We start from the raw sequence: 22680 nt of genomic DNA, 5'->3' as shown, positions 1-22680 counted from the left end.
CAGAATCAGAATAGTAACATCATATATTAAATTAACAAGCAATTTAATAATATTGATACTAATAAGCATCTTAGAAGGATATTAATAATTTAATGCTATTAAAGACCTAGAAAACTAATAATTTGTATACGTTGTTTATACACGTTTCTTTAAAAAAAAAACATCATTTCTCTCACTAGTTATTGCGATAAATATTGAAGCCTCAGTGATCAAATTTGGAAGAACCCAAATTCGAGAGAATCCGGGTTCGAAATCCGGTAAAAGTCATTTCTCGCAATAAAGTATGTACAGCTTATAATAGCCTCAAATTATTAAAGTCTTTCTAAGATTCTTATTAACATCAATAATATTGCTTGTCAATTTAGTATGATACTACTCTAGTTCTGTCCATGATTTCGAGACTGAAAAAGATTTCGACGCGCACGGTTTCAGAATTGAATGTGTCCACACTCAAATATTTAATCATCAAAACCCTGCCCGAAAATATAATTATTTCTCTTAATTAATAAATAAAGTAAGATGAAGTAAATAAAGTAAATAAACAAAATTTTTATTCATATTTAGTGTAAGATATAACACTGAGTGTGAGCATATCTATAAATATATTTAAAAGTAACATTGAATCAATGACTACGTTTAGTTCGATTTATGTCACAGTTATAACATCGATGTTATGAAACTGACCAATCACAATCATTCCATTCTTGAAGAAGAATAATTAAGACTGGCTAGTTTCATAACATCAATGTTATAACTTCGGGTAAATCAGCGTAAATCGAGTCGTACAAACGTAGTTATTTTATTTTCTATTTCTCTAACATTATTTACAAGAAAGAGAAAAATATGTAATTATAGTAAAAAATATGTAATTATATATCATGTTGATACATATGTATAATTTCGAATGGCAAAAATTTGATTCTTGTTTAAAATTATAATTTATATTATATTAAAATTATAATTTATAATATATAAACGTTAATTATTGTAGTATTTACAATTAAATTACTCTAGTATTAATTACTAGTAGTTCAAAGTTAATTGGAATATTTTTTTAATAAAAACTTTTAATAATTCATAAACAATTGTCGGCCCTTTATTTAATTTTTTCCTCAGGTGTTCAGTTTCCCCACTCTCTCTTACTTCTTGATTCATATATGTTTATTAAGATGTCTCGCTGTGCTTGTCTTATTGTCGAGACATTACCGTGTCTCGGATAAGAATATAATTTAAATGTAAGGGTACTTTATATAATACAATATCGACATTTATTATATAAAACAGTATCGTCATTCGTTCAGTAAAATCGTTCTTTCCATGTGAAATTACAAAAAGTTTTGTAATTGTTTTGCAATTACACACGAACAGTAATTACACAAAACAATTTTGAAACAATTACACAGAACAGTTTTGCTAAAGTAATCAAATATTTAACTAGATACAGATCAGAAAATTACGTCATCAAAATAACTATGTAGGACGTTCAAGCTAGTTGCTTGAATGTCAAAACTTTGTGCAATATTTCTGATTACGTCTGAACAGCTTATAAATTATTTTGACAATCCAACAATATTATTTTCAGATTTGTATCTAGCTAAACTTTTAAATATTTCATCAAAAGCGTACTTTCCATACATTAAGAAAGCATAGTTTGAAAACGTTTTCATTCGTATCCTCAACCAAATAAGTCATACACGAATCACGCGATATAATTTATTCTTTCAAGGTAAATCGGAATAGCCATCATTCTGCGAGCGAGAATTTCGTTGGCAAGTAATCTTAAAAATAAAATCTACCGCCCTTTTAACAGTCGGTGCGAGGGTAACATGTACGAGACTTTATAATTGCATTCTCTCTAGTCGAACACGAGCGTCCGATTCTTGTTACGACATACGTTTTATGTCCGGTTATGTGACTGCGCTAGAAATTTATGGCCACTAAAACTCCTCGCCGCTGGCGAACACCTTTCGTTATTCCGCGAATACCTTTAATTAAACGACTGACGTCCACGCGGCCCTTCGTTTAACGCGTTATAAAAGCCGCGCAATTGTACGGAGCTTTCGCTCATTCATAAAATCATGAACTCATCGACCAGCAAAATTGATGGTCTCCTTTGATAAAATTTATCTCATAGTCATAATGGAATATATTTAGTACTGACCAATTCTTGAATCTCGACTTAATATGATTTCTCTGGAACTACACATTATGTTCTTACATACATGAATTACAACATTAGATCTTTACCTTTCAACAAAAAATTTAGATTCAATCAAATATTTTTACACATAACTCTGAAAAAACTGTACATTTTTCTACCAATTTTTTTCCAGAAAAACGTTAGTCATCAAGGAATATAATTATAAAATCAAAATTCAAGTTTGTTGATAAATTACAAGATGCAAAAATAAAAAAGTTTTAAAAAAAACATTCAAAGGAAGTTAACGATTTGAAATTTTTTCTAAGTTTCACAGATTTACGTGTTCTAGGAAAAAACCACTTGAATACTCAAAAATACTTTTGTCCCAAAATTATTTAAAATCGTTTCTAAAAAAAAACCTTTGATAAAATTGATTTTTTATTAATGGAAAATCAATTTTCTATGAATGGAAAAAATAATTAAAATAAAAGTAAAAATAAAATGTTATACAATGTTGGGTTTATTGATATAAACACAAACGTTTTCACCTACGCTTATAATGCATGAGGAAGGGTTAATTACATTGACGTTGCATCGTGACCTTTGCGTGAGAACGTAATGTTATGGAGCACTATTGTTTATTACTGACATCATTAACCTTTGGCGCTTAATATAATATGATAAAGCAAATTATACTGGTACATATGCCGATAAACATATACTGAGAATAAAAAATGTATAGAATTTAAATGGAAAACTTAATGATGCTCGATATTATTAAAAATTATATTTTTATTATTTCTATTTAAAGAGAATCTTGTAGAAGAGAGTCTTTTTCTATATTTTATTAAAAAATATATACTTTGTTTTAATAATCAATAAAATAGTATAATTAATAATTTAGTTATTTTTATGTCAACGGCTTTAAATTATAACATATTAAAAATTATAATAAATTCTTTGAAAAATCAAGTATAAATGCGGAGAAATAAACGAATTATCTCTACATCTAAATTTTGCTTTAATAAAATTTAAGTTGAAAGATTTTCGTGTTAAAAGTTATATCTTTTAATGGAAGAGAAGTGATGTTCAAATAAATTTTTATTCAATTCCGAAAGTCAAATAGTCGAGCAAATGGAAGAAATTGCAAATGTCTTATTTCAGTCTTATATATTCATCAACGCCGTACTTTCTCGAACACAAAGATCTAAAAACAATTGAAAAAGCGCTCAAAGGGTTAATTACGGCGAACGGTAGTTCGAGAGACGATATCGAGAAGTGAACGCCAAGACGACGGTCAATATCGGCGTTCTGTGAAAAGTAGCCCAAGAAACGCACGCTTGATCTTTTATTCATGTCACTATCGACCAGGACCTCGTTCTCGTGGCTCGTCCTGTCTTCCCGCGTCCAAGCTGTTACGCCGTTCAGGACGGACGTGTCATTTTGCGCGATAACACTCGTATGTTGCGACATGCGTGACATGTGAAGGGCTGATGCCCCGCAGCCACCCTCGATGCTCCGTCACGTATACGATGAGAGTGCACTCTTCACAGGACATACACGTCTTTCACAAATGCGGAAGAATTGCTCATAAATTCTCGTATCGACGGCAAAGAGAAAGCTATATTCAAGATTTAATAAGCGAATAAAACACATTATCCATTATTTCAATATAAAATAACGATATATTTAGTAAGAGTAGTGGCAACTCAAATCAACTTAAATTTGACACTATATAGATTTAACAGAGTACATTTATTATTAAATCATTACACTGTATATATTTACTAACGAAAAAATCAACCTCATATTTTGAAAGAAACAACGACATATGTCTGATTTAGACTTTTCGTAAGCAAATATAATTCTGGAACAACTCTAAAATATCGATAAAAATATTCGTATAAACAAGATTATTGTACGAAGTTACATTGTATGATAGTTACAAGTTCGAACAGACCACGAGTATGTAATACCGATAAACAATATGGATGGAAGAAAAGAAGATAACGAGCTATTCATCGGCCATTACGTGATCTAAAGCCGAGATATATCGAGAATTAATTCTACGGCCTATTCGTCTCTCTATACGTTTTTGTTCGGACGTGTTTGGAACGCGCATTTATTGTTATTTTTTTCTGTCGGCGCGTGTAATGCATACGCTATGCGAAAAGTATTTTCAGTGCATTACTGATTTGCGTTACAAAGGCAAGTTTTTAATCACGTACAAGCGAGTAAGCGACACGTAAAAAAAAAACGTATGAATTTTGTTCTACAGTGGCAAAACAACAATTCTTGAATTCAGATACGGAAATAATTTGTAACATAATAGTTTTTAACATCAAATACGAAATAAACAATGAGTAACTTTTTATAATAGCAGCAATGGTACTCGGACATATCCTGCTCCATTCAAATACGCGAATATTTTGACACGTTCTTCTGTGAAAATAAATCTTTGTTAAGAATTGTCTTAAATTTCCGTCGAAATAAGAATCATTAGATAAAAGAGTTATAAATATTTCATATTCACACATCAACGTAACAATTATTCTTAACAGTCCTTCATTTTAACTCAATCCCGTGAATATTCAAATTTTATTCACATTAAAGAGATAATAATGTAATTAAAAGCGCCGCGTTCGTACGTATTTCAAAAAGATATCAGAAGCGCAGTCGTCGACAATTAATGACAGAGAGCGCAATGAAAGGGAAAAAGGGGCGATAGAAAGTACGAAGGAGGAACGAGGTGATGAATTACAACGTGTTCGACACGCATACCGAAAGGGTTTTTTAATGAAAGATCGTAATGAAAGGGTCTCGAACGTGCGAACGAGGATTTCCCAAAACTTCGTAATCTCGCTTCCACGCGCAGCTTTTTCCACACCGACGACAATGGGCGTGCGAATGCGTCACTGCCACTCGTTATTCGCGAATTATTTATTCTACGCCCGTCAATATTGAATTTGCCCCTATTATTGAAACATCCCGCCGATAATTCGCTTCAACGCACGCGCCGCTCGTAATCGCCGAATCCGCTTAATTTCATCAGAATTGGCAAATCGAAATACGGCCGGAAATCTCGCATCTCCGAAAAACGGCATCAGTAATTATTCCCGCAATTTTTGTAAACGTCTATACTTTCTGTAGACATTTGAAATTCTTAGTATTCTGTAATATTATTTTATTTTGCAAAAGTTAAATCTAATAATACAAGGTTTAAAAATAAATCGTATAAAGAATAATATAAAAATCTTCAGTTCCGATGTAATAATATAAAGAATAATAAAATAAATAACATAATAGAAAAAATATAATTTATCTTCTTCGTTTTGTATGTTGATTACGATAATTAAACTGTGATTAATTTGACGTTATAATAGCTTTTAATGGACATGTAAAATTTTGCAGGCATTCGAAAGCAAAATATCACATAATATTCATAATATTGTTATTTCGAATAGTGTATGCACATAAACTATAAATATTGATTATCTTTGAGAATGACTACAAAAATGCACTATTTAGCAATTGTTCGAAAAATTACAGCCTATGGTCATATTTTCCGTATGGCTATAATACATATATTTACCTTTTATATTAATTAATATATTAAACAAACTTTATAAAAAAAATTATTTATAATTATTGCATCAGCAAATAAAAAATACACAGGCACATTTTATAATATTTATGAATAGTAATTTCATAATAAATGATAATTCATTTACATTTAACTATATATATAGATGTAATTCACATTCTCTATTTTATTATCGCTAAACATAACTAATAATATCTAATTATAAGATAATTAATAAAGATACAAAAAAAAGAGACAAAATAATATAGAGATTCATCCATAATATATTTGTATTCAAATTTGTATCAATTTGTATCAAAATGTATTACAAAATTATAGATACTCGTTATGTTTAACAAATATATTTATTTTTTATTATGTATTGTTTTATTTATAAGAAAACAAGAACGATTTATTATATTAATATAACCAGCTTCGATTAGCGTCAGTAATATGTCTCGAACTCAGTCGCTGTCATCTATAATAAACAGCGCGGCTTACATGATAATCTAATGTATGATGTTCGCCAAATATCTTCAAAGTTGCTTCCAATTCCCCATTTTGGTTTGCTCACCAATTCCCCATCCCTCAATATCAGCCGAAAGTTTCAGCCATTACTTCTAGAATTTGTGCCACAAAATACAAACATTAAACATAAAGTCACTCATCATCGTGCAACGTCAGCCGCATGACAATGGATATGCATTTTCTGCACTGATATAAGATGCGAAAAAGTTGGCGAAGGTGAAGAGATTGCGCTGCAAGAGAAGCAAAAATTGGACATTTCGTACCAAATCCACAATCTTCCCACAAAGATTTCATTCTCTTTGCATGAAAAAGGAAACGGTATTGTTGAATTCAATTTTTAAAATAATTTACAGTTTCCTCTCCTAGTGACAATGAGCGTAAGATAACCGCAACGTAAAGAAGAACTCAAAAGTATTCTCTTACATAAGGTACAATATATAATGCGATATCTTATTGTATAGCACGAATAGCACCTAACGATTCAAGGATTGAATAAAATATCTGCGATAAATATAGATTCGCGATGGAGGGACTTTCTCGTTGATGCATAAGAATATCTTGAGATTCTGCGGAAGATCTATTTCTATCTTGGTGACATTTTCCATAAATAACCGTCAATGTCTATCTTTGAAGTCAACAGAGCGAGACTCACGCAATATATTTCTAGCAAAGCATCGCGCCGGATATTTCAGAAGATCTGTCAAGCAGATACTTCTGTTCCTATTGCTTGCGGGAGCATCGCGAGGTTGAAAATTTAATCGAGTGCCAGCAAAGTAATACATACGGATCTAGGTCGTTTCGGCAAAGGCGGTCGTACACTTTGCCGGCATACGAATAAATAATACAAAATGGTTGCGAACGTCTCTAAAATTTTATTTTGTTTTATTTATTTTATTTTGAATGTAATTCGCAGCTCTATGTTCCTCGTTTGGTAACTAAAAGACGGAATAATATGACTGTAATTCGTTGTAAGGAATACGAGATGCTGTGTTTTATGAATATGATAATCGAATGACCCGGTAAAATCTGGGATGACTTGTAAAACTGCGCGTATAATACAGCGTATTAGAATAAGTAATAATGCATATACGCATAGAACATCATAAATTTTCATTATATATTCCCTGCGCGTTATGTATTCATGTATTTATTTGATATTCATCTGTATCTGCGCTGTAAAAATTACATGTAAAATTATAACAATTATAGTGAGTAATGTTAGAACCCATTATTAAGTGTATATTTATACATACGTAAAATAAAAGCACAACTTACAATTAAAATTTTTTTTTTTTTAATAGTAATTAGATATTTGCTGAAGTAAAAACATACTTAATCCTCTGGAGCAGATTGTAGGTCTATTAAACTTTCGCTTAATTATAAATTTCTTTGTAAAAATGTTAAAAATTTGTTAAACAATTAAATAATTCAATTTTCTTTATTTCAGCAGCTATATAAATTTGCATTATTCTTATTAAAATATATTTAATATTCATTTTTTTTTACATATACGACTTATATTTTTGCTTTTTAATTAATGCCTTTTAATTAACATAAATTAAATCAGCCTCATAGATCCACCGTCAGTAACTGTATTGCAGATTTTTTAATTCCGGAGGATTAATGTATCTTTTATGCACTTGATATAATTTAACTCGGAATATTTAATAAAACGAACAGCAGCAACGAATTGATGAATAAAATTTATATTTTAGGTAACGTGGATAAGGAGAAAAGACAGACAACTGCTTACAGTGGGTAGAAGCACACATTCTATAGACACGCGTTTCGTTGTCTCAAACGGTCCTGGCTGGAATCTACTGATTAAAAACGTGAATCACGAAGATGCAGGTCTTTACGAATGTCAGGTAATGCATAATGTTCACGAAAAAATGTACTAACCCGAAAAGATTTTCTTATAAAATGTAAATGTATCTTGTTGTCACTTATTTTGAAAGAAAACTCCAGAAAGTTTAGACAACAGTTAATCTCATATTCTATGGTAAAATTAGGACGGTCATGATGGTTATTAAAAGTTTTTAATATTAATTAGATACGATCGTATTAATATTAAAAACTTTTAATAACTATCATGACCATCTTAATTTTACCATGGAATATGAGATTAACCGTTATCTAAATTTTCTGTACCTTTCTCTTAAAATAATTGACAAAATATATTTAGACTAAATTAATTGATTCTTTGTAATATCTTAAAAAAACAATTATCTTCCGCTTGAAGATCCTAAGTTTAGAAAAAAAGTTAGAAAAAAATAAAAAATAAAAAAAATATCTGTTCACAATTAATATTAAACACAATCATCAAAATAAAAATTTATAATTTCATACTAATTGTAAGTAAAGTTTTAAATACAACAAGCATCCTTTTTCCTATGAAGATATCTAAGATTCTGAAATAAAAAATCAAGCGAGTTATTTCAATAAATATTGCTATCGACTGTTTCTTAACAAACACAGTTTTTCTTTACAAGAGTTTTTCTGCCATAAAAAATAACAAGTGAGACAATCATTGGATTTACATTCCGCCGATCTTTCCTAAACCGCGTGCATCAAATGGTTGGTGTTTACCAGCTCAATCAGTAGTGAAAACCAATCGCGGTCAGACAGTGGTAATATATCTGATGTGTCAAACCATTCTATCAAATAATAACAGAATTTCCTTGGTACCTGTTGAGCATGTCTCTTAGCGATTTGTATACTTAACTCAGTTATATTCTAATATAATTATATCTGAAATACCGCTGGAAATATTCATTCTCTATGTATTATTTTGTTTGTTCTTGTGCCTTCTATATATGGGAACATCGCGACATATATCGTTTAAAAGTAACACTACTAAAAAAACGCGATCTTTTAATTATTAAATAAGTTATATAAATATATAACTCATTTAATAATGAGTTATATATTTATATAACTCATTTAATAATTATATAAATTATATAAATAAATGAGTTATATAAATATTATTCTGACAAGCATAAAAAATAAACTTAATTTCATTTTAAAAATCACCACAACTCAAGAAGGATGGTTTTTTTAAGGATTGTGAAATGAAAATGACATTTGCTCATGCTAAGAATATATTCTTTTTGTCGATATTGCTTGATAATTTTCTATCAAGTTGAAAAATAATTTTTCTCCTTTTCTGAGAAACTTAATTTTTTGAATTGTACATCACTTTTAAAGTAAGGAATTGATATATTAGGTGTTGGAATTAATTCGTAGCGTTTTACAAGAGATGGGAAGTACTTTCATTAATGTATTTTTTAATGCTCATGTGAAATAAATAACATTCTTTCATTAAAAACGCTACGAATTAATTCCAACACCTAATAATAGAACATTGATATAATAGACTTGAAGAACAATATGTATTTTATAAATCATAGATATTTTATAAATCATAGATTTCGTTTCGCGATGTTCTAATAAAATAGATTCAGACGGAACCAATGCAACAGCGATTCATACGATTGAATATCACGGAAGCGTACTCGGTAATACCGGGTGGACCGGATCTCCACGTGAAGCAAGGTTCCAGCCTGCGTTTGGAGTGCCAGTTGATGGCAGCCGCAGAATCGCCCAACTACGTGTTTTGGTATCGCGAGACGCGCATGATAAACTACGACAACGAGCCCGGCGTTCGATTCGAGCTTAAGGGAAACGGCTCCGTATTCATCGTGGAGAAGGTGAAGCTCTCGCATGGTGCGAATTACACATGTTTGCCGAACAACGCCAGACCGGCTCACATTGTGCTACATGTCATTGAAGGTGAGCAATTGTTCGGCGGGCATCTCGTGGCGACTCATTAATCCCTCAATTCCTGAATGTTTAACCTTCCGGAATTAAGATGGGTCTGTGTTGGACCGATTCAATTAGGTATCTCTTCGGAACTGATAGTGGAACTATCTAACCTATTCAATTATATTCTTTATATTATATCTGCAAATTTAAATTATTATTATTAAAATAAACTTAATATTCATATTTTTTTATAGAAGTTTTGTTTTTGAATATGGCGATTTGCGACACTTTTTAATCACAAATTTATTTATGTTATAAATAAATCTGTAATTAAAAGATGTCGCACAAATTCCCATATTAAAAAGCAAAATCTCTTTTTAAATTGATCGTGTAACCGAATCATAATATTGTAATAATCGAAGATTTAATTAATTTTCGTACTCTGAGCATATTTGAAAATAATCATGAAAACATTGTAGATGACTTATAATTAAAGTTGAAGCGTTTGTACGATTAATAATTGTTATATAAACGTTAATTAGCATTTAGATCCTGTTCAGCTTTTATACTTCTATTTATTTTTCATTTTAAACTTACTTGTTATTTAATAAATTTTGCTTGTTTTTAGTTTAATATACTTTTCATTTAATGTACTGCAGTTCGGAAACCTGTAATTTACTCAATGTTTATACAACATATTCTCAACAGAGAACAATCGGTGGAAAATTCAAACATCAACTACCAAAGTTTGACCAGATATTTCAAGCATTCTGTACATCCAATTGCATTTCTCTCGCTCGCGTTTGATCCTATCAAAGAATCTCATCTATTTTCGCAGAGGAAGAGAAATCGGCGGCCATGCATGGAGGCGATCGACGAAATTCCACGGCGACTACGTCAACCAACACCATACTGATTCTCGTGGCTCTCCTGATTATTAAAAATGTAAGACGATATTTCCAGATTCTCATCTGCCACGCTACGTGACTATTGTAAACCGATATTTTTGCAAAGTCAAAGCTCGTTGGAAGAAGTTGAAACACTTTGAATTTTTTTTCTTTTCTAGACTCGATTCTAGACATCTTGTCGAACTCATGTATCGAAAAATCACATTACCTTTAGTTCATCTCACGAGCTGAAACTCTCTGACGATGAAATCCAAACGTTCGTAAAAGAAGATGTGACAGATTCCGCGTGGGATCAAAGAAAAACCTATTTGCGAGTAAACTTAAAGCGAGAGATTCAACTGTAGACAGTTTTCCGAGAATCTCTGTATCCCCAGTGGCAAAATCTAAGGAGAACTACAAAGTTTCACGTAATCATGTAACTTTCGTTTAAAGAAACGTCTTATCCAAGTGACACTACTTGATAGAAACTCTGCTTCAACTCGTAACGAGTGAATAATATTCGTGGAATGAGATTTGGCCACGTCTTTCAACGTGGACGAATTTGCTCGCGAACTTTAAGAACCAAGTTGCTCGTGTCGTTGGTCATCATAAACTTTCGCGTATTGAAACAATTTTTTTTCCGTGAAATCTTATAGTTTCTGCTTACATTAAGATGTCTTTAAAATTTTATTTTATTTTATTTTATTATTATTATTTTTCTAGCAAAGTTGTTTATTTTCTCTGCATTTCAAATATTTAAAAATCTATTCTCATAAGAAATTTTAATATAAAGAAATAACACGAAACAAAAAGCTAATTTTTTAATATTAATGATAAAAATAATGGAATAATTAAAACTACAATATATAGGTATATTGAGGAAATTTTTAAATTCCAACAAAATTTAAAATCTTTTTAGAAAGCTTCACATTTCGTAGAGCATAAGTATATTCGCAAATGTATTACATCTTCGCAAACGAATTTAGCAATGAAATCTCGTCGGGAAGCAGGTAACATTTCATCATGGGAATCAAGTATTATTTGCTCCTTATAAGTTTGGCAAGTTTCTAGCAAGTAGTTTAATGCAAATGAGATATTGAGTTCTGTAAACAAAAGTTGTGTTTAGTAATGTTGGTTCTATGTTAACTTTCACCAATGTTCATAATAATAAACTCTCGCAATTAGCATTGTACATATTACGTGTTGAAAGATAACAAAGTTATCTCATTTACGTTTTGGTTTTTTATAATTTTTAAAAAAAGATCTATCGGCAACGTGAACCAAAATTACATTTAAGATTAGTCTACAAATAAACTGCCAATCCACAGCTCAAATAAATTAGAGATAGAAGAAATCTTTTTATCCGCACGACTTACACGCACACTCTCAAAGTTGACTTTATGCCGATGCTTGTATTTGCTGTATATTAGAAAGTATGTAAGTAAGCACTTCAAGTCATTCCATTTCTTATGTGTGTGCAATGTATATTTATCATTATACAAATTAAATACATAAATATACTGATACTCCCTAATCAGTATTTCAAGAAAACATTATTACAAAAATAAGAATTAAAACTAAATCTTTAAAAATGTTAGTTTATATTATATAATTTTATATGATGTAAAATGTTTTACTTATTAAATGAATTGTCTAATTACATAATAATTGATGGTATGTGTATACATGAAATATAATTAAATTTTAATAATACCATAAACATATTTCGTATCGATACCGATAAGTATAACATATGCATTGTGATGTACTTAAGTAAAAAATCATTTTTCATGACTGTTAATTTTGTATATATTAACTAATAGAAAAAATTCATTATACAAATTAATAAAAATGTATATGTTTAATCAAACATGCCTCATAGAAAATTAAAACCTTTATTATTTTTAACATCTACGATCTTATTTATTGTGAACAGCAGAATATAAGAAGTATAAATAAGATATAATTATTAAAGATTAAAAAAATAATAAAAGTTAATATCAAATACCGAGTATAAACATAAAAAAGACATTTAACAAATTAATAAACTCAAAATCAATTTTAAAAGAATATTTGTATTTTAATAATTTTATGAAAATCCATTTCTTAAAAATTTTTAATTGTTTTTAATTTAAACAAAAAATATATTATAAAAATTGTATAATATTTAATTACATAGTTTTAAATTGATTAAATGTTGAGATTAAATGTTTAATTTATTAAAAAAGTTAACAATAATTAATGAAATTTGATAAAGGATGTGTTTTATCGATCTTTTGAGAGGTAAGTAAACATAATTAATAAACATATTATTTAATATTGATTGTTTAATAAATGTATAATTAGTGTTTATAGGACTACGTTTTGTTTAAAGCTCATTAAGCATGTATAATGATTGAACAGTAATTTGCGAAAGAATCGCAATCGTTCAAACAATCGCTCCAACATTCAAACAAAGTAATCCAACTTAAAATGCTTTCCGTGTAATTTATCGGTGAATTCCGACAAGCATTTATAAGTGAAAGTAAGTTGAAAACTCGTAATTAAATAGAAAATTTTAAGCATCTTGCTCATTTGTCAAATCATAGCTACTTGTAAATCCGAATTACAATGAAATATCTTAAGCAAAGAAAAAACGTTGTCTTAAGAAACAATTTTTTGTCATTCGATACGAAAAACAATTGTGCAAAAAATGAAAAACTTTCTCTAAGAGTTATTTATTATTTTCTAAAAGCTATTAATTTAGAAAACCTTATTTATAACTATATCCAACAATTATATTCAAAATACGTTTAATAAAAGAATCGTATAAAAAACGTATAAATTAAAAAATAAACGTCATAAAAACATTTATAAGACGTTTGTAACGTCTATAACTCTTTAATTTTTTTATACAGCATAAAAAATGTTTCGGCAAAACATTTTTCAAACGTAAATTATTTGCTTAAGTGTAGTTATGTTTGTTTGACTAAATATACTACAATTCATTTCATCGTGTTGTATTAGAATAGAATTTCATGTTTAGAACAACCATTTTAATTACACGTCAACTTACAATAATTATAATATGCAATAATTACATGGCAGAGAACTCGTTAGGTACAGATTTGCCGGCGTTCGATTCGTGCGCCGGATTTCCGGTTAATTTCGCAAATTAAGGGTACATCACGCGTCGATGTAGCGTTAGTGCAATTACGGTCACACGATAATTACAGTTACATTTTCGGATTTAAGCTGCTTCCGCGGTTTCATTAACGCGAGAAGCACTAAGTACGTCGCAAACCGTCACGACTATTTTAATATCGCGATATAATGTCGCTGTTATCTCGAAGTCTGCTTGGCGGAGATTGCAAGACGGGCCATCGCGTGTCAAGCGATACAAACCGGAGACGTCTCATCCTCACCAAGCGGGGAATGTAATAACTCTCTTTGCCTCCAGTGTCCTCGATGTATAATGAAGGTATTGCGCGGAATTGAACGCGTTCTATCATAACACAAAGCGTTTGATAATGATCGATCAACGCGTGAGATGTGATTCCCATGCTACGCTAATAGGTATCTAATATCTAATATATCTGAGGAATACGATACAATAGGGACTGTATATTCAGAGATACATAGAATCATAAAGGGATTCGATCCAATCAATCTTTTCGATCCATTCACGATATTACATGGCAAATAATTAACGATCTCGTTATCTGCGTGACGTACATATGCACGGGAACGATTTTGTATTTAAAAATTTAACTAGACACACAGATCTGAAAATAATTTTGTTGGAATCATTAAAATAATTACGTAGGAATTTCAAGCACGATAAGCAACGCTTATCAAAAAATTTTGACATTCTAACTTGAACGTCCTATATAATTATTTTGATGATTAATTAGATGGTCCAATAAAATTATCTTTAGATTTGTATCTATCTTAATTTTTAAATACTCCAACAAAATAATGTATCAAAGAACAATGCTAATGCGTTTTCTCGCTTATTTCTTTTATGATTAATCAACAACTCGCGAACATTTTACTTTTCGAATCCCATTGATAGTAATTTTCTCTTGTACGATACAACTATTTTCTTATTTAAATTAATTGACTTTAATTGTCGTATAGCGTTTGATCGCAGGAATAAAAAAATTAAAATGTAAAAAGACTTGTGAAGAGAAAGTTTGATTGTTTTCGTGATACAGAAATCGTTATCGCAAAAAATATTAATCGTCGACTATTCGATAGCGAATTCGGTTAGACGCACTAATACATATTAAAGCCATGTTTTATCTAATCTGAATGTAACTGCAAATGATAAGATACCCAGTACATATTTTATAATAAAATATATAATAATAAAATATATTGAGGATTTCGCGATTTAATCCATTTCTATATTTATATTAAATACAGATCTTCATATTGATTTGTTCAATGGCTTTAATGTACATTATTATATAGTCATTATTATATAGTCATTCGATAAGTGCTGCGTTTGAGAATTTTCGAAAAATTAAATTCTCTCATTTAAACGATTTATTCTTGGAGCAAACAACTCGCGAACATTTTACTTTTCGAATCCCATTGATAGTAATTTTCTCTTGTACGATACAACTATTTTCTTATTTAAATTAATTGACTTTAATTGTCGTATAGCGTTTGATCGCAGGAATAAAAAAATTAAAATGTAAAAAGACTTTAATTGATATTTCTTTCTCCTGCTCTTTTTTTTCTTCATTTCAGCCAATGCGAATGTGCGTGTATGTACGAATCGATATACTGGACAAAAAATACGTTCTGCGTTAACATTAAAAATTTATCGGACCAGGTAATACATAATTTAAGCACTAAAATATGCGACTTTTTTCCCCAAGAATTTTTACCCTACTTCGTGGTAAAGTATCCATTAGCCATTTATTAGCTAAATGTTGGGGGATATATTAGGCCAATATTTTGCCAATAAACATAGGGTTATCTTAGGATTTCTTGAACTTAATACTTTACATAGCTATGATAATAATTAATCATCATCATGATAACTATGGAAATCAATAACTATCTCTTGTAGTAGTTATAGAAAGCAATTACTTACTTAGGAAATATTACATCACATTTTGCATTTTACTTTACTGACAATACAGAATGAAGAAACTAAGTAATAAACTAATGTAATTGAGTTCAAATGGATAGCTTGCATTATTGCATATTAATGCTATCTATTGTGAATTCATCGTATAATTATCTATCAGCGAGTAGGGCAGATTCGATTATCTTATTAAACTTATAAATAAACTTTGTAGCAATTCTTAAAAAATTTTGATTAATTAACAACTAAGCGATTGTTGCCGAAAAACAAGATGCCTCAAAGTGCTTATACAGCTTCAACGTATCTTTCTTTTTCGAATCATTTAATTTCGTCCTCTATAAAAAAAGTCCATTAAAAGCATTTCACGTAATTGATACCATTAGCCGAACCGTAGACAATTCGATAGATCCAGACAGCTCAGTACAATGCGCGCCATCGTTGTTCAATGGGTAATAGAAACTCGAGTAATTAAATAAATGGTCATGTCACTCACCTTTTTTTTCAGAGTCACTTTCAGTGCTCCGAAATCAGGATGCTATCTGTCATGGCAAATCCATCTAATACGTAACTCCTTTCGTCGTTAGGACGTGCGCTAAACTAAGATTACAATCCAAATACGCTCATCTTAATAAACGTCAAGAAAGAGGAAATGCAGGAAAAGAAGACAAAATCGCGCATCTCATAAAGATGAAAAATCCTTTGCATTTTTAAATTCTACTATTCATTTTAATATATGTAAATATTACAGACAGAATGACCGCGCTCATTCCTACTAGCATACAAAAATGAAAGCTGAAAAATTTAATAAATAAAAAATTTAACAGGAGAAAAGATAAATATAAAACTAAACATAATGCATTTAAATGTTATATATGTATTATTACAATATTTTTAATAAAAATATAATTAAACGCATCGTCAGCATGTTGAGCTTGCGTTTACTTATTACATCCAGAATTTTCGCGCGATCGTACCAAGGATGAAATTAATCGTACTTTATTTAATCGTACTTTTTGATATATAAAAATAATTCTAAAAAAAACATTTTTTGTTTTCAATCAAATTCGAGTTTTCCCGAGTAAAGATGCAGGACACGCTAAAATACGCGTGACGCATTCCAAAACGGTGAAAAGCACCACAAACGTGACGAGATATCGTCAGACGAAAGCGGATATAAAAAAAAAATCGGCTTGACTTTTTGAGCAAAAAGCTGAAAGTGCTATTTACAGGACTTTATTAGCGCGTACAGGTTTAATTGAAATGGGCACACGGTTCAGTGCGAAGCTGGTGCCTGCGCGCGCTTGACTTAATTGAAAAGCTGCGATCCGAGAAGTACTTCTAAGGGTAATAAACGAATAAGCGAACGGAACGTTCGAGTCTTTGCCTTCGATATGAATACACTTATGGAGGAAAACGGTTCGCGTATATTCGCCCATAAAACAACCTATCGTTAGCGAAATTAATCCCCGTCAGAGCTATAGCTGGGTCCAATTGAATAATACATCTTTTCGTGCGAGCGAAGTTGTAGTACGGAATACAACGGCTTGTAAAAAAAAGTTTGGCTTATGATTCACAACGAAAGATCTTTTTATCCTTCTATCTTATTAGCGAAGATTATTTGTTTAATAAATAAAGTGGCAGAGATGCAAGAGAATAGAAGTTGAAAAGAAAAAAAATAAGTCGAATGGTAAATGATACTTGCGTAGGGATGCTTAAGTTTATTAATACCCATTCATTCATTTGCAGTGTCACAAGACACTTGATGTAATAGTCATATTAATTATACATAGAATAATTTGTACATTTCTATTAACTCTCTCACGCCTTTCTCATTCACAGACAATCGCATTTCTTTAGGAAACGGATATTGCGAATTAAATAGAAATTTTTTATTTCTATTTAATTTATTTTTGTTAATAAAAATTCCAGAAAACTAATTCTAATAAATGTTATTTTAATATAATAAAATAACATTAAATCATGTTTTATGGGTGTCTCACGTGAAATACTTCATTAATTAAATTAATGAAAATTAATTAAAATACATAAATTACGTCCTACATAAAATTACGTCATACATTCTCTACAGAATAAAATATTCGTAGGTTTGAATACTCGCAAAATAATGCAAATCAGCTTGAGAAGTCGCAATAACTATCGAACGGACATGAGCGACAACACGTTGGCGGAAGCGAACGTCTGCGCGCGCGGAAGAGTAGTAATGGGCGGACGCGACGGCGAGGATGGCGGGGACGAGAGGATGGAGAGGACAGAATGGTGCACAGGAAGAGGAAGCTTGTTAACGCTTGAACCGAAAACCGCAGCCGGCGTAGCCTGGTCGCTGATATTAACGAGCGTTTCAGCTAATTATCGCGAAATTAGAGAGTAAAATGCGGCCATGTCGAAAGCTGAGCCCCCGAAATGCCTCAATCGATAGTCGCCAATCTCGGAAATGGATTTCATCTCGTTGTTTGAGATGGTTATAGCCCCGTGATATGAATTCCGACACTCGTGCCGCGCTCTTTGTCTTTATCTCTTTGTCTCTTTCTCTTTCTCTCCATCCCATCTTTTTCTCTTTTATTTCTTCTCTATCCCTTTCCATCTATACAAAGCAAACGAATAAACCGCGTTTCGTTTCTGAATGAATGCTCGATTGAGTGAGTGAGTGAAAGAGAGAGGGAGAGAGAGAGAGGGGGGGAGGAAGAGAGGGGAAAAAAAGAGAGATTATTAGAGCTATATGAGATATTACATAGACAATGTTTAACTTCAATAGATTTTAACTTAATTAAATAGATAATATTTAACTCGATTTAACAAGCACCTTACTTTTTCCAGTTGTCTGCGATTTACTTTAATCAAGCGTCTTTCTTGAAACATCCTAGAAAGATTTCTTTCCGCCATTGAAATGATTGCTTACTCTGAATTAGACATTCTTTAATTAACATTGCTATCCTATCTTTTCATTTAATTAACTCTAATTATTATATTTTTTTTTATCCTTTTTACAAAAATCATCAAAATAATAACTATGAATCTAGATATAGAAAGAAAAATATAGCTTTATTTTATATGTATAATGTTCAAGTAGTTCAATCAATTTATTAGTCTCAAAATCACTTGAATCAATATCACTTCATCGTCCTATAATACTAAAAAAATATATATATTTTTATAAGGAATATGTCAAGAAGGAAAAAATATATACCTTATACATAATTTCTAACACGTATGCAAAATTTATCAAGTGAGAAGCAAAGATGGCTTGTTTTATTTTCAAATGCTACCATTATCTCTATCTCTATATATTCTCACGCCTAGTTCCTTATTCTTAAATCTCGCGCATCCCAGCCTGGATTTTTCGCTGGAAATCATGCTTTTACCGTGATAAAAATTTGTGAAAGACTTATCTCGGAGATTTACGGCCATTCCAATCTCTCGCCGACGTAACGAGCATAAAACACGACCGTGCTCATTAGTTTTGATGTGCCGGTACCTGCCAGCCAAGTCGTCTTTCGTCCTATGTTCCCTCGCGTTTCTATCTCGCTGTTCCTCTTGATTCTGCTCTGTCTCCATCAGCAACGACACGCCGAAGTGCTTTATTTCCCGTGGGCCGTCCAGGGTGAATGGAAGCCTCGGCCGAGCCTGAGGAAAGGCAATACAACACACCGCCATTGTTCTACTCCTACGATATACGGTGCGGGCACAAAGTGACGGAGCACGTGCGATTCAAGATATCGATTCCGAGTTTCATGTCAGCATGAACACCATGGGAAACAATCAATTACGTGATTATCGATCCCGATTGAATTATTCGGGAAATCTCCTGTTCGGTTATTGCACTCGTAGATTTATCGTAGAAAATACGGACTTTCTTCGGCGCTTTACTTCTTATCACAAACGAAATAATGGTAAAGAAATGATTTTCTCTTCTCGTATACACTAAAAAGAGAGATATAAAACAATTCGAATTGATTCAATTGTAAATTTAATATTTGATTACTAATTTAATATTGAGTCGGTGCTGAATAAAGAGAGAACAAGATTTGCGAAAATGAAAACCGCGTTTATTTTAATTATTATTACAAGTCACGTGCGCAAAATTGTGTAAATGGTAATTCCAGTTATCTAAAAAAAAAACGCTGAATGTATTATTAATAACCGAACGTTATCATCAATTAACGTACGTATTATCAATTAATGGATAAAATCAATTTGGACAATTTTTTTTATAAACGACTCGGTTAATTATTATTACTGAAAGACTCGGATGTCACATTGATGGAACCAGCGATGCTCCGCGAATTCCCGTCAGATCACGTTTTCCGTGAAATACGGAATTTCACGCTCGCTTGGAAAAGCGGATGGAAATAAAACGCGCAACCGATGAGGAAAGGAACCAATGACCCTATAACGTGCCGCTCATAGTCAGCCGAATCCGAAAAATATCGTACCACGTGTATTAAAACCCTGCAGTAGCGTACAGAGGAAAAATTCGAAATCTATCCAAAACAAAAATAGAAGCAAAATACTTTGGAACATTTCCTAATGACGAACAAAATTGTGCCGAGAATATGAGATCGTTAAGAATCGCGATTATTCGTTTATACCGTAAAACAGACGCGATAAACGATAATTCGCAATCCAGACTATCGACTATCTAATTTTGACAAATATATCCCTTTGTAGGCTCTTTATCTTTAATGTGACCAAACATTTTGCTATTGAAGGGATGTCCTATTTTCGAGGTAATTCTACTGTCTCGCCAAACATATCTAACGTCCCGAGTTTAGCCAAAACAAATACCGCTGAAAATATTTTTAAAAAATTTGTTAAGTTATAATGATAAATCTAATATATTTAAATAATGATTGCTAAGATTTTATATCAATTTTGTTTCTCCGAATGTACACATGAAAGAAGCAAAAGACTTGCCATCTTCTTGAATAAAAGAAAGTGCTTATTTAATACGTACATTTCCCCTCCCTCAATATAAAATTGATTGCTTTAGATCCAAAAATATCTGGTCATATTATCCATTCATTATCTATCTGTTATCCATCTTTGATCTTATTTTATATAGTTGGAGATAGAGAAAGGTATAACGGAAATACACTCCGATAATAATGCAGGCAAACCATTACGTTAGCCAACACAAATCGATTGATAGACTATCGGATTATAGACACGCGAACATATGTTACGTAGATGCGTAATGTGATGGATAGATCTGTAGTGAACACTGATCGATATGGATGTTTCGTTTTAATACGGGATACGTTTACATTAAGGCTTTCAGCTTGTTTCGCTTACATTAACCACCTCATACGCTTTGTATTCTGAATATTCTGCATGTAACGCTTAAAATTCCTCTTTGTGTATTTAATCTTTTATGATTTTTCGTTTCCATAATTATATCATTCTTTATTTCATATGGCAATTTTAATCTCTGACAAAGAAAAATCGAAATAATATCCAAAACAAATTTGAAATACTAATTTTAATAGAATTCTCGATGAAGACTTATGATGATCAATTATTCACGCCTCCTTTCTTCTTTAATTTTATTTTTAATGAAGATTAGTCTCGATTTAACAATCAGAAGCTATTATTATTATAATGGTAATTAAATGTGATTTCATCAAGATGCATTACGAAAAAAAAATTTTTGGTATTTGTGACTATAATTTCATGTAGTATAATTATTGGGAGCTCTCTTATTTTTAGTTATTATTACTATAATGTTCCATACAGCACAAAAGCTTGCAATAATCGTTACTGCAACGTTGAAAATATTGTTGTAATATTGCTGGGATGATATCTGTGCTACATGGTATTATAATATATAATTATATTTACTTATAATATATAATTATATATTTATAGTTTTATATACCAAAAAGAACATATATTGTATTGTCCCTAAAAACTATAATTAATAATCATTGACAGTCATTATCTATTCTTTTTATATTATTACATGCAATTTCTTTTTGTATTATTTACAATTTATTTACGTGCAATTATAGTCAAATATCAAAAACTTTTTTGTCAGTGTACCTGACCGTATCAGTCATCCATCGATTCATCTATGAACAGCCACGTTAATCGTCGCAATCTATAAACTGTAAACCCTACGAAATTCACCTAAGATTCCCAGTTTCGCTGAAAACTCGACGATCGAAGGATAAACTTAGATGATAAGCGAATTGTATCCCGCGGTCGGATACGGAAATAGTACAAGTACGATCCGAGCTTGAAATGGACGTGAAAAGCGAATGAGGGAGGCAAGGATTGGAGGAGAATGGCAAGGACATGAGGACGAAGAGTCATGAATATCGGTTTCCAATATAACGCTCAGGATATATTCGAGCGCGTTAATTCCACGTATCTTCTCTATACTCTCCTCTTTCTCTTTCGCCAGGAAAATTGGGATTTCCATTGCGCTCACATTAGGCGTCGAATACGCTTTAACGTTCACCGAACGCATCTCTTCCAGAAATATTTTTAATAGGAAAGCTGAATTACTAAATGGCGAACATGGCAACTGTTCATGGCTAAGAAAAGAACAGATAATGAAATAATTACAGCCAACATTTAAATGTGTGTAATATTTAAAGATAATATAAAGACATATACGACGCATGACATAATCAAGAAAAAGGAACAAGGAAACGCTTGGCGATAGTCGAAGTAC

The 22680-nt window shown here is 31.2% G+C and overlaps 1 protein-coding gene across 8 annotated transcripts in view; it reads left to right on the top strand.

Annotated features, from left to right (window-relative positions):
• Positions 1 to 22680, top strand: part of LOC105143143 (limbic system-associated membrane protein) — a 245856-nt gene that overhangs the window by 202439 nt on the left and 20737 nt on the right. For 3 of the 8 annotated variants that reach the window (XM_087414346.1, XM_011051205.2, XM_011051206.2), the window contains 3 exons: positions 7967 to 8119; positions 9713 to 10046; positions 10858 to 10964. In XM_087414346.1, coding sequence (XP_087270472.1) covers positions 7967 to 8119; positions 9713 to 10046; positions 10858 to 10964 — 594 coding nt within the window. Of the gene's footprint in view, positions 1 to 7966; positions 8120 to 9712; positions 10047 to 10727; positions 12777 to 18091; positions 19040 to 22680 lie in introns of those variants that run through there. The other 5 variants (XR_015547698.1, XM_011051208.2, XM_011051207.2 and 2 more) reach the window with 5 other exon arrangements.

Source organism: Acromyrmex echinatior, chromosome 16 (assembly GCF_024713525.1).
Source record: "Acromyrmex echinatior isolate Ae372 chromosome 16, ASM2471352v2, whole genome shotgun sequence".
NCBI lineage: Eukaryota > Metazoa > Arthropoda > Insecta > Hymenoptera > Formicidae > Acromyrmex > Acromyrmex echinatior.
The sequence above is the reverse complement of the archived record's forward strand: the minus strand, read 5'-3'. Positions and strand labels throughout refer to the sequence as shown.